Source organism: Budorcas taxicolor, chromosome 25 (assembly GCF_023091745.1).
Source record: "Budorcas taxicolor isolate Tak-1 chromosome 25, Takin1.1, whole genome shotgun sequence".
Taxonomy (NCBI): domain Eukaryota; kingdom Metazoa; phylum Chordata; class Mammalia; order Artiodactyla; family Bovidae; genus Budorcas; species Budorcas taxicolor.
In genome coordinates this window covers 8,001,009-8,015,045 of record NC_068934.1, presented here as the reverse complement: position 1 = coordinate 8,015,045, position 14,037 = coordinate 8,001,009, and the positions used below count along the sequence as shown (strand labels likewise).

The window sequence follows — 14,037 nt, the reverse complement described above, 5'->3', positions numbered from 1 at the left end:
TGCATTATGAAAACCACAGGTTTACTGAATGTGCATTTTTATACTATGAGGCTGTCTACCTTGAAATATGCCTGAACTGGGAAGCCATTAAAGATTTTAAACAGAGGTGTGACATTGTCAACATTGCTGTGGGGAGGGCAAGGCTGGAAGTAGAAAGGTAAACTAGGAGGACACAGCAGTGACCCAAGTTACAGATCACGAAGGTTTAAGGCAGGTGTGCAGAGAGACAGATTTAACAGGCATTTAGAAATCAGAATTGGTAGGAGGTCACACCCAGAGCCTGGTGGGCTACAGTCCACAGGGTTGCAAAGAGTCAGACACAACTGAGCCTGTACAACTAGCTGAACGTCGTGGGTGAGGAAGAGGAATGAACCAATGAAATTCCTAGGTTTCTGACTTTGGAAACTGGGTGGATGAAGGAGCCAACCAGTAACCAGAAGAGTGAAAGTGAGCTTGCTTTGGGGATGGGAAAAGATGATATATTCAGATTTTTGCATTTTTCACTGGCTAATGGGGTTTGTACATCTAGGTACAAGTTGGAAAGGAGATATCTGGTTTAAAGCTATCGTAGGCATCATTACGAGAGAGCCAGTGATCTCTATCTCCTGGTAGTCAGGCTTTCTGAAATACCCTCTCCTTGAGGAATTTGCTTCTGACCAATAGAATATGGAACCACTGAGAAGGTTACTTCTTCCATGATTAGATTACGAAGATGGTGAATCCTACCTTGCTGGTACACTCCCTCTCTTGCTATCATAACTTGCACACTTAGATACGCTCACATTAGTGAAGCCCATATGGCAAGGCACTAAAGATGGCCACTGGTCAAAAGATGGCAAGGATCTAACGCCTTTCATCCAAGAACCTGCAAGGAACTGAATACTGCCTACAGTCTCTGATCTTTCAGATGAGACGGCAGACCATACGCTGACACCTTGATTGCAGCCTTGTGAGAGACCATGAGGCACAGAATCCAGTGAGACTGCACCCACATTCCAGACCCACCGCAAATGTAAGGTAATAAACCTGTGTTGGTTTAAACCACTAAGTCTTTGGGTAGTGTGTTATGCCACAGTAGATAACTAATACATGAGCTCTGGAGATGGAGGCTAAATTGGGGTTCTGCCAGCACATAAATAATATATACTGACTGTAAAAAAGCTCAACTTGAGATAAGACATAGTGATGGGGAGAAGAGGACTGTACCGAAGCTGGAGGGATAGTAAAATTAAGGACTGGGTAGAAGACTGCTGCTGCTGCTGCTGCTAAGTTGCTTTAGTTGTGTCTGACTCTTGCGACCCCATAGATGGCAGCCCACCAGGCTCCCCCGTCCCTGGGATTCTCTAGGCAAGAACACTGGAGTGGGTTGCCATTTCCTTCTCCAATGCACGAAAGTGAAAAGTCAAAGTGAAGTCGCTCAGTCGTGTCCGACTCTTCGCGACCCCATGGACTGCAGCCTACCAGTCTCCTCCGTCCATGGGATTTTCCAGGCAAGAGTACTAGAGTGGGGTGCCATTGCCTTCTCCGGGGTAGAAGACTAGGAGCCTGAAAAGAAAACTGCAAAGAAATAGTTAGAGATCTGAAAGTTGAAAGGTGCAAAGTTAGGGAAGTGAAGTGAAGTCGCTCAGTCGTGTCCGACTCTTTGCAACCCCGTGAACTGTAGCCCACCAGGCTCCTCCATCCATGGGATTCTCCAGGCAAGAATACTGGAGTAGGGTGCCATTGCCTTTTCCAGGGGATCTTCCTGGCCCAGGGATCAAACCCAGGTCTCCCGCATTGCAGGCAGATGCTTTAAATGCTGAGATAAATACTGAAAACTGCTTTTAGTAACACAAGGTGTTTTTTTGCTTACCTTAATAAGAAAAATTTCAAAGAAGTGACCTGGTAGAAGGCAGATGTCATTAGATTAAGGAGAAAACACATAACAAGAAGGTAAAAAAAGTTTCTTTGAAGAAGCTTAGGTGTTGAGAGAAGGAAAAAATAATGTGATATATTTTGTAGGGTGAAAAATTGTTGGCTTTTTTATGAGGCAAAAAAGACTTGAGCATATTTATGTGATGAGGGCTTCTGGGCCACCATGCAAATTTTGATTACATTTTCTGTTATTTATAACATAGCTGTTATAATAAAACCAATAAAGGAAACAACTTTAGCCACTCATAATCCTTCTGCCCTTTTGAAGGTGCTTATATGCCCACTTGCATTTTATGTAACAAAACACAGTATCATTTTTTCTACATATTATAACGTAGACATTTCTTACGGTTGTTACATTGGTGGCATAGTTATTTTTAATACTGTATAATATACTGTTAAGCCTGTGTACTATAAGTGATCTATTTCCTAACTCCTGGAGCTCTAGGTTGTTTCCAAATTCTTACAACTATAAATAATGCTGTGATTAATTCTGCAAAGCTGCTCCAAAACAAAAACAGAGAGGCTTCCCCTAAGAGATGTTTTTTTGGACGCTTGCCAAAGCCAGCACTCTTCATGCAAAAGGGCTCTGAGCTGAATTCAATAAAAATTTATGCAAAAATCGCAGGAACCATTTTTTCTTCTCTTTTTATTATCTCCAACTTCAAAAGCCCAACAGCTAGGCAGCTCAAACATATAGAAAGAGTCCTGGACTGGCTTTAAACTTGCACAGGGCACACAAATGTGTTCTGTGAACCCATCCTGCGGTGATAATCTTTTCTACCAACATTCCAAGGTACACGGAATACAGCAGAGAAGACCTCACTCATGTTTCATCTTTAATTAATCGATTTTACATTGGAAAGACGTTGCTACTCTTAATTCCTTCCTTGCCATATGACTCCAAGTAATAGAATCCACTCTCCCTTGGAGGGCTAGATGCACTGCCAGAAAATGTCTTTCATTTGAGCCTAGAGCTATTGTTGCAAATCTGCTAAACATTAGGTTTGCCAAATCCTTCCGGAGACTAGCTATCACCTTTCTGCTGAGACACGTGTTGAAAGGAGAAGCTTTCCCTGCTTGTGCAGTGGTCAGCTGAAATGCAACGTGTCTAAGACAGAGCGTGTCATCCCTTTCCCACCGTTCCTCTCCTGACTTAATGTCTCTCTCTGAGATCACCCTTCTTTTTTTCATCCTGCTTTAAGTCGCTGAAGGCATATATTTTTAATCTCTCGGGATTTAAGCAAGTATAAAAGTTATCTCCAGACCAGGACCTGAAAAATCAACACACCACAAGGAAAAACACAGGAAAGACATCTTGAGGGAGGAAGTATAGAGTAGTTAAGCTCTGTGGTTCTATCACGTAGAGACCTGGGTTCAAACAGCAACTAAATGCTCTTTGTAAGCAAAAATACTACAACCTTTCTTGTCCTTATCTTGCTCAAAGGTCTGGTGGGTTGAAATGGTGTGTTCATCTTCTATGGCAGAATTTTCTTGCACACAGTTCAGTTCAGTCACTCAGTTGTGTCTGACTGTTTGTGACCCCATGAACTGCAGCACACCAGGCCTCCCTGTCCATCATCAACTCCCAGAGTTTACCCAAACTCATGTCCACTGAATCAGTGATGCCATCCAACCATCTTATCCTCTACTATCCCCTTCTCTTCCTGCCCTCAGTCTTTCCCAGCATCAGGGTCTTGCACACAAAGACCTCCAATTAGCATTCAATGTTCTCACTTGCTCCCCTCTTCCTTTTTTAGAATAAGGATTCATCCAATCTCTTCTCCATCAGTCAAGTTCCCATTGGAACTTATGGTTTCAGTGGGTTCCTATCAGGTGGGAGGTCCTGCAGAACGGGCTCAGCCTGTTGTCCCAGAACTGAGGGGAAAAGCCCTTCTCTTGTCTCATGACGTCAGTTAGCCTTCACTCCCTGGGCCTCGTCTTTTACTACTCCTCTTGATTCTTCGAAGTTTAGCTCAAGTTCTGAAAGCTTCTGGGATAACATTAGCACTCAGAGTTCTCTCCATCCTCCAGAGTCAGTAACATTCATTTGGTGGCAGGGAAGAAAGCGTAAAGGAGTTGGCATGTTGTAGCTCGGACTTTCTCAGCCTGGGCGCTGCTGACATCTGGGGCTGGATCTTTCTTCACTGGAGACTGTCCGCTAGTGTGACAACCCAAGTGTCTACAAATGTTGCCAGATGTCCCTTGAGGAACAAAAATCACTTCTGGTTGAGATCCAGTGTTGGAGTGGGGAGATCCCCATGTATCAGGTATGGACTTACATTCACAACCTAGAAGTTGAGAGCTTTCTTTTATTCAGTGGGAATTTTTAGGACTTCGAGCCCAAGAGGCTGCATCATGAACAACTGTGAGAGAACTGCTCCAGTGAGGCAAGGGGAGGGACCGGCTTCTATAGCAGCTTTGCAACAAAGGGCAGTAGTCAGTACATCAAAAGATTATTGTTAGAGAAAAGCCAAACCACCCACGTTAAGGAATTTAGCACTTTTCTGTTTATGGGAGGGTTCAATTTCTGGGCCCACTGAAATTATCCCTTTGATATGTACCTCAGCTATCTGCTGCTGCTAAGTCGCTTCAGTTGTGTCTGACTGTGCGACCCCATAGATGGCAGCCCACCAGGCTCCCCTGTCCCTGGGATTCTCCGGGCAAGAACACTGGAGTGGGTTGCCATTTCCTTCTCCAATGCATGAAAGTGAAAAGTGAAAGTGAAGTCGCTCAGTAGTGTCCGACCCTCAGCGACCCCATGGACTGCAGCCTTCCAGGCTCCTCCATCCATGGGATTTTCCAGGCAAGAGTACTGAAGAGGGGTGCCATTGCCTTCACCTCAGCTATCTAGGGCCAGTAATTTTGTGTCCTGAGTTTCCTTGGGGCTCACCCTAGAGAGTGGCTGCTGTATGATGGCTAATAGAGGGCAGGTGTTCTTTCCTTCCTGCGTTCCCTCTGGGCTCACCAGCTCATCGCCGCTGGTGGCTGCAATTGCTGATGACTGTGATGTCCTTTGTTTACTGACATGGCAGGAAATATTCCATTTCTCATAGCTAATGTGCTGGACTCTGTACAGACTTTATTCACAGCCACATCCTATTGTTCCACCTTAAACTTCTTTGGGCTTCAGTTTGCTCACTTATTCTTATTTTGTACCGCATCTTTTCCTTTGTAAAGCACCTGAAACCTTAAAACTTTTTTTTTTTTACACACACAGGTAGTGTGTAAATACTCACAGCTTCTTTGAAACCTCACCACAACCCTTAAATGTAGATATTGGCATCACCTTTTGTTTATTTTTATTTATTTCTTTATTTAGGCCATACCCCATGGCTTATGAGATCTTAGTTCCCCAAGCAGGGATGGAACCTAGGCCACGGCAGTGAAAGTTCCAAGTCCTAACTACTGGACCGCCAGGAAATTTCCCGGCATCACCTTTTAACAAGTGAACGCTAAAGACTATAGATCTCTGTTCAGTCATTGGACTAAGGTCTAAATAACAATCACTGGAGGAGCACAGGCTGTCTGATTCCAGAGTACATGGTATTTTCAGGGCACAGTGCTATTTTGCTTTCTCTTCTTAGACCTGTTCTTACTGCTCTGCTGAATTTCAGTCTGCAGAACAGGGATTGTGTCTACTATCTCTCGGGAATACTGTGCATATGGGGGCATAAGAATAGTTATCTAGAGGGAAAACAGCTTTTCTCTTAACTGTCCAGGAACCCCTTAAACGAGAGAATGGGGGGTAGAAAAATCTGATACTAAAAGCATTCATTTTCTATCATTTACCTTATACTTCACTTGAAACTATTCAATACTTTTGAAGTTGCAAGAAATACCTTACAGGAAAAAAAAATCATCTCAATGATTACTTTAATGCACAGCCTTAGCTTCCTGGCATTTCCTTCATTTCCTCAGGGGAAGGTTATTTCTCCAACTTCTTTCTTTCCAACTGATTGCTAGGATTTCAATCTCTTTAGACCTTTTGCGTTAGAGGAAGAAACACATCTGCTTTTTTCCCCCTCAACTTGGGGAGTTCGGAGTTCATCACAGTCTTTCTTTGTTTAACTACCTATAGAATTTGAATTTCAAAAAGCAAATTGCCTTTTAGGCTAGAAAGTTCAAAATCAAAACATATCAGCTTCACATCATCAAAACTGGAAAACGAGAAGTTTAATTCCTTACTTCTGCTTTCTCTTCATGTAGGAAAAAGGATCTTGATAAATGATCTTCTGAAAGGAAAACGAAGACACCAACGAAGACGTGACTTGCACCTTCTGTCGGAGGGCTGTTTTACCTCCTGCAACTTTGGTTTGCTGTCATCAAGAGGACATTGTGCAGAGCAACCATAACGCAGGCTGAGGATTCAATTATTTCACAGTCTAGGCGATTTCAGGCAAATCCACTTTTAATCAGAACTAATTTCAATGAGGTCAGTATTTTACAGCTGATGAAACTAAGGCCCAATTGCTAGCTAACCCATGACCAACGTACAAATTCAAGTCCATGCACTTGCCATCGAGCTGAGGAATTTACGTCATAAGCTCGCCTGTTTTGGTCAGGAAGTTTCTACTTAACTGTAGTCCAAAAATAAATCTTTATTACAGTTAATAAATATAAATATTAACATCAGTGTATTTAGAGGAAAACTGTTAAGATTAAACCTCCCAAGCCACCACGCATGGATTAGAGCTTAGAGAACTTGCTACCAAGGGTTCAGAATAGGATTTCTGAGAACTGGAAAGGATCTTAGAAATGATTTTACAGAACAAGGTCAGCTTGTCTCATAACATTTATATCTCTTTCTCCATTTTTCTTAATTGGGAGGCAGCAGGTAGAGTAGGAAGTTTGTCACACATTGGGGTCTAAATTTATCTCTATTAGCTAGGCATGTCCAGCTCACTAAATCCATTTTTATGTTAATGACAGAGGTGGAATAGATGACCTACCAGCTCTATTTTTATGTGAATCTGTTGCTTATTCTAATAGGAAAATCCTGATTAGAAAAATCGAATTGTTACAACCTAAGCTTAACCTTTAGACTTTCTTGCTTCAAAGTTGCTTGCTCTCAGCTGGGGCCTGATTTTCATCTCTGCTGTAGCCATCTAAACCTGATCACCTGTCACACTTTTTTCCACAAAGGCAGCAGGCAAGGCAATGACGTGGTGGGGAATGTAAAACCTCTGTTCCAGAAAACCAAAATCGTCTCCCTAATTCACAAAGTTTTTGAAGATTCTTCTCTGTGGGTTACTCTGTGCCACGTTCCTGTTTGTTCTTTACTCCCTTTAAAAAAACATCTCCAAAACCCTTCCTCTACCCTCTCAGTAGAGTGGAGCTTGTTTAACAGAAATACATCTCTGTTGCTTCCCCAAAGCAAAAGATTATTTTACAATCTGAGTTTGGGGAAAAGATGACTTGAATGGTAACTAATAATTACATATCCTTACTGCGTTCCAAGCACTTTCCATTCATGAAGGCATTTAACCCCCGAAGCTCTGAAAAGCAGATACAAATATCCTTTACTATCCAAATCTAGTCAGTTCCTGAGACCAGGTTAGAAATCAGAGTTCAGTAAGTCTGAAAGGTCAGGGAAGCTTCATTATCTGAATTGATCTTCATTTACCTGCTTGGGATGGGGTAAGGCCTGACCTTAGATAAAGCAAATAATGTCATTCAAAAGTGCAAACCCATTTGGTTCCTTTATTGTAACAGCAAGGGTTTAGGAAGCATTCACACAGGGATAGATATTTATCCCATTATCCCCGTTTTACAGATGAGGGAACGGACGCACAGGCAGGCTGAGTAAGCTGCCCTAGGTTTCCCAGCTCGTGTGGCAGAGCCAGCAATCCCTTCTAGGCACTAAAGCACCAGGGTCAGGATCCAGTTTGTGCTAGACTGCCCAGCTAAAGCTATTGTTTTCTTTGTGGCCAGTGGTATCATCAATGCACATTACCACTGGAGCTTTTCTGGGAGTGTTTTGAGGGAGGCTTACCAGAATTCCCAAACTCATTTTTTTTTTCCCTTAGAGCTCACTTTCTCAACAGACTTTGATGATATGTTCTGTTAGCACCAATATAAAAAAGTTTTAGATAATGCAACTAGCTACTTTTTGTAGTTTAATAGTTTAATGACATGGCTTGAGAAACCATGATGTTCCCTTCAGTCAAAATCTTGAATTAATTCCACCACTGCACGTGAAATGGTGATCTTTCTCTTGTAGAGTCACAGGAAAAGCAGATGTCTCACAGCAGAAAAATGCAAGTTGGAGGGCAGAGTAATTGGAGCTGTCTGGGAGATCTGCTTGCAATCTTGAAAACTTAGGGCCTCTTCAAACCATTGTTCGTCCTCAACTAACCATGCTTGTGAGACCAGAACATGGCTGTATTTAGTCCTTTAATATTCCCTCAAGTATTTAATGAATGACACGGGCAACAATTTTCCTTCAGAGCTCAGCCAGGGCCCTCACGAGATTATGCAAAAGTTTGGACGTGCTCTCCCTTGGGTCAGCTGACTGACGTCCAAATAAAAACCAAAGGATGGGCTCATGTTTACAAGGTTAAAGAAAATCTTAGGTATTAAGCTGATAGATGTGAATTTTAGTGGAAAATGAATTCCTGCTTCATTGTGAAGTCTATTTACACATTCATGTAGCAACAAGGCTAGGCATAAAGTAGAATTATAACTATATTAAATCAGTAACAAAGAAAATATACCTCCTTGGAGGTCTTCCAGATACTAAGGGCTCTGGTTACACCTGCCACTCAGAGTGTCTACCTCTTTGTCATCATGTGGTAAAAAGGTCAAAGGTATGTGGCCATGTGCCAGGAGCCACCCTTTAAACACAAGGCAAACTCCTGGAATATGCTTCAGTTTAACAACAAAAATGTCACTGTAGTGAATTGCAATGCAAGAAGGACATGAGGTTTAAGACAAAGCTCTGAGACTTAACATGTCAATGTGAAATCTCCAAGTATGCACCTTGTATCTTGGTGATTTGGACCCTCTGGTAGAAAGCGCAGAGATTCAGTGTCTAAGGCACTCAAGGAGAGCCAGACATAGAAAATCTAGGTTCTAATCAAGACTCATCATTTGACCTTGGATGAGTCACTTGCCCACTGAGTGAGCCTTAGTTTCTTTTTCTGATTAAGAGTGAAATGGCATGATCTCTAGGATTCCTGTCAGTTCTAGAAGGCTTGTGGTTCTTATTTATGGTTTAGAGCTTTGACTAATTTGCTTAATTTTGCCTAATCTATCATTTCTACTGAATCATATCTGTTTACTCAGTGTAGAGGTTTCACATCTCTGAAATATCCCTTGGAGATCCCAAAGACCTGAGCAAATTTAAACTGGTCATATTCCACTTATTAGGCTATTACTGCTCAGCCAATGAAGGCTAACCAATACCTTCAAGGGCAAGATACACTGTAAAACGTTTTAACCAATATCCAGACTCACCAAAACTTGAGTTTCTTTTCTCTATAATCCCTGGCTCCTCAAATACCCAGGAGATAACTTTTCAGGGTTCATGCATGCATGCTCATTCACTAAGTCACGTCTGACTCTTTGCAACCCCATGGACTGTAGCCCGCCAGGCTCCTCTGTCCATAGCATTCTCCAGGCAGTGATACTGGAATGAGTCGCCATTTCCTCCTCCAGGGGAATCTTCCTGATCCAGGCCTAGAAATTGCATCTCCTAAGTCTCCTGCGTTGCATGTAGATTTTTTACCACTGAGCCGCCAGGAAACAGTTCACTAGACTTTAATTGCATATACCCTCTATTGTAAATATTCATAATTTTGTTGTTTTTAGTTGAAATGCCCTGAAATCAGTTTTCTTTTTCAAGTATTTACATACATGAAACAAATATAACAGGAGTCAAGAGTAAATATTCTCTTAAGCACATACATAACCATAGTACATATTACTTGAGTATTTATAATTTTTTAAAATTTAATAACCATTGTCATATTGTCTCATGATTTATACAATTTAAAAATAAGCCTATGTGGTCACATCGATTTTTTAAAAATACAGCATGTGCTTGAATCACAAAATGATTAGCAAAATCCATTACTTCATCATTCACCATCCTCCATAAAAACCACATTGAACAGAGTACTGAGGAAAAAGCAGACTGCTTTTCAGTGGGAAAGCATATTAAAATTAAAATCAAGGGCACTTTTAATTGGAAAGGCACAAATCTTCACAGGAAGCTATCTATAATCTTTTGAAACTGCAGCAGGAATACTGTACACGTCTCCAGTCCGCGAATAAGGCATCTTCCCTTCCTGGCTGACGGTGGTCAGCATGAAACCCTGCGAGTTACACCCTACAATTTAGGAATCGGGGTGGCCGCCAGCGCTATGCTTTCAATCGCACACTCGTCGGTGCCTCTGCGGATGCGGAAGTAACCGTCCTCACCCCAGTTCGTGCCCCAGCTGTTTTTAACAATCCAGTAATCCAGTCCCGAGGCCGCGTCCGAGCCGTAGCCCACCAGCAGCACAGCGTGATTGGTCAGCTCGAAGGGGTTGAAAGGGTCTCGCAGCCCCGTGTGGTGGTAGACGCCCTGGCGGTAGTGCAGGAAGTCGTCGTAGACTTCAAACGCAACGGCCATGGGCCCCTGGTGGACCAGCTCGAGCTTCATCAGGGCTTCATTGCAGCCCCCGTAGAAACCGCCCACGTAGTGGTACTCGGAAGAATAGTACCGGAAGCAGCCCTCCTTCAGTCTGCACGGCGAATCCATGCCTGTGTAGGGGAAGCAGTCCTCTTCCACCAGCCCGAAGTCCTGGGCATACTTCCCTGCGATGAGGTAAGGGAAGCCACCTTCACAGCCTGCGGGTGAAGAGCACACAGGGTTACCACCGTCTGTTAGAAAGGGCTACAGGAGAAACTGTCCCATTTCACGTTTTCTTTTCTACTCCATTAATGTGTTTTTAAAGATTTATTGGGTATTTGGCTGTGACGGGTCTTGGTTACTGTGTGCAGGCTTTCTGCAGTTGTGGCAGCGGGGGCTCCTCTCCAGCTGTGGCGTGGGGGCTTATCGCAGTGGCCTCTCTGCGTGTGGACCTCCGCAGCTGTGGATCCTGGTCTCAGCTGTCCTGTGGCACGTGGGATCTTCCCGGACCAGGGATAGAACTCGTGTCCCCTGCATTGGCAGGTGGATTCTTTGTCACCGAGCCACCAAGGAGGCCCACTAACTATTCTTATGTCACCCCTGAAGGTTGCTCTTGGCTTAAATACTGCTTCATTCACCCTTCCATCAGCCATCTAGCTAACTATCCTCTCATCCCCATCTATCATACATTTATTTGGCCCCTGAAGTGGAAGGTAGCTTCATGGTTAAGTGGGAGGCTCTGAAGCCTATATAGATTCAAATCCAAAACTATGTTAAGAATTTAATTTCTCTGTACCTCTGTTTACTTATCTGTAAAATACAGATAGGAATAGCACCTTCCTTGTAGGATTAAGTCACATAAAAGTAATAAAAGCTTGCAATTATTGTCACTACTAAACAGGCAGACACTTCCTCAAGGAAGTCTTCTCTGACCATCTCCTGCAGAAAAGTCTGAATCAGGTCCCCATATCCTTCCTTCCCTCCAGTCCTGGCCCCAGTATATCTCAGAGACACTGCAGGTTCAGTTCCAGACCACCACAATAAAGCAAATATCACAATGAAGAAAGTCACACAAATGCTTTGTTTTCCCAGGGAATATAAAAGTTAGGTTGACAGTTTACTGTAGTCTATTAAGTGTTCATGTTTTCCAGAAGAAGCAGTACACACACCATAATTTTAAAATGCTCTATTGCAAAAAAACAAAACCCACTAACCATCACCAAAGCATTCAGTGAGTCATAATCATTTTGCTGGGGGGACGGTTGGAAGTATTTTAAGAATTACCAAAATGTGACAAAGAGACATGAAGTGAGCAAACACTGCTGGGGAAACGGCGCCGACAGCCTGGCTCAACGCAGGTCACCACAAACCTTCAATTTGTAAAAACACACCGTGTCTGAGAAGAGCAAGACAACAAGCTATGCCGGTATACACATCCATAACCCTGTACTTTTCCTTCATTGTTCTCATGCTTATTGAATTTCTATTTTCCTTGCTTCACTGTAAGCTTCATGAGGTTACTCTCGTGATATTTTAGAGTCTTCAGGGCCCAGAAGTCACAATGTGGGTGTTTAATATTAAAGTATCTCAGGAAGAATAAAAGGCTCACTGACAAATAACTATACACCAGCAGTTGCACTGGTGAACTGAGAAACTTCCAAGTAGCCAAATCTGGGGACGGCAGCAGCAAACTTCAAAATGAGCCGATTTCTCCCTGAATCCACTGGCTTTCTACACACCTTATATATGCCCTGTTCTGAAAGCCTACGTACAAAACTTTGACATCCTTCTAGAGAGAAACTAGTGTTCATACGCTTTCAATAAGAATTAGGTTTCAGAGTGAGACCTTATTTGAAACTGAAACTCATAGTTAGAAGCTGGGAGGTCTTCAAAATCCTATAGAACAGCTTCATGTCTGTCCCTTGTCTATATGTAGCATAAGAGCTGTGCCCTCAGGGTTCTGACCACTGTTGCGTAATGTATGTAAGAGGCTCCAGAGAGCCCGTCCTTACGCAGAGTATAGTGACTACAGACACTGTGCTGGATGCCACAGCGAGTTCCATGGGAAACCACTAAGTAGCGAGTGACGGGGCCAGAACTTGCACCCAGGTTTTCTGAGAGCAGACACTGTGCTCTTTCTACCCCCCATCCTGATGGTTTTGCCAACAATGGCAAACTACACACAGCTCAACAGTGCCTGAAACACAACACTTACCTTGAGCATACTGACTGCAAGACACAACCTCCTGAGGACTCAAGATTGGGGTCTGAGTATTGTTGGTTAGTATGCGGATTCTTGCTTCCATCATCCCCATAGAAGCAAATGAGTAGCAGCTTCCGCAAGACCCTGGTGATGGAAAAGGAAGACATATAACCTCAGAGAGTCTGACGCCCTCAAGAAAAGCCAAAGAAAACCTGAGTGGATGACATACATTAATATAGCTATATTGAGTGTTGCTGCTTTTGTTCCTAAGAATTAACACAATAAAGGAGACTCAATCAACGAACGCTATTGACCTTACAGGCAAATATTAAGATTTCAGCTTTTTCACCAAAAGGCAAACATTACTAAATGGGACTTTCCTTGAGAATGCTTTGGGAGGGAAAAAACCTCCTAACTTCTGCAAAGCACTTGACAGTATTCTTAATAATGAAGAAATGATGTATTGATACATCTGCAACATTCTGAGTCAAGCTGAAAGAAAATTAGGGAGGAATACATATGAACTGAGCTTCTAAATATCTCCAGAGAGGTATTTTCTAAAGCAACTTGTTGGGTGGAATTAACTCAAAGAATGGCTCAAGTATAGGTGTATTATTATAGAGAGTTGGATTCAACCAGGGAAAATATAACAAAAAGAGTAATTATTATATAATGACCAATATGGTATTTAAGGTATTCAATAAGGAAGTAAAGATATTAAAGCAGATGGAGGTAGTGAAATTGAAAATAAATTGAAAAGTAGTTGGATGGAAGTAGGGGAGAAGGGAAAAGAAAACAGCTTAATTTAATACCTGAATGCTCCGGCAAAGACAAAATAAATTTACTTATGAAGCATATGCTAGGAATATAGTTGCTACTTCAAAAGAAGAAAAAAAATACTGTATTATGAGGTAATTTATATAAAGATATTTTTTAATCTGGTTCTTCAATATGAGTAGAAGAAATTTATACACAGAATAAAATATGGCATGTAATAAAACTAGATTTCCACTTATTACAATTCCAGAGGGAAATGAACATAATTTTAATATCTTTATTATAACATAGCCTCTTTTACCTCTGCCACTGATGTAAATTCTACCTGGAGATATACTTGTATCAAACCCCCCAAAAGTGAAAGCTAGTCACTCAGTAGACCCAGGGATTGAACCCAGGTATCCTGCATCCAAGATCTGCTGCAGCCAAGACACTGGAAATTAAATGAAGTTGATATATTATTCAATTTACTAATAACTTAAAAAACCCCCAAAAACTAACAAAACTCATTCTACATAAAGAGAAC

General features: G+C 42.2%; 1 protein-coding gene across 1 annotated transcript in view; it reads right to left on the bottom strand.

The window, feature by feature from the left end:
- Nucleotides 1–9,659: 9,659 nt before the first annotated feature.
- Nucleotides 9,660–14,037, bottom strand: part of CTSC (cathepsin C) — a 41,995-nt gene continuing 37,617 nt past the window's right edge. The window contains exons 6-7 of the mRNA XM_052661941.1: nt 12,747–12,878; nt 9,660–10,749 (exon numbers count right to left, since the gene is read on the bottom strand). Of these exons, the coding sequence (XP_052517901.1) occupies nt 10,247–10,749; nt 12,747–12,878 (635 nt within the window). The 3' untranslated portion in view covers nt 9,660–10,246. The remainder of the gene's footprint in view (nt 10,750–12,746; nt 12,879–14,037) is intronic.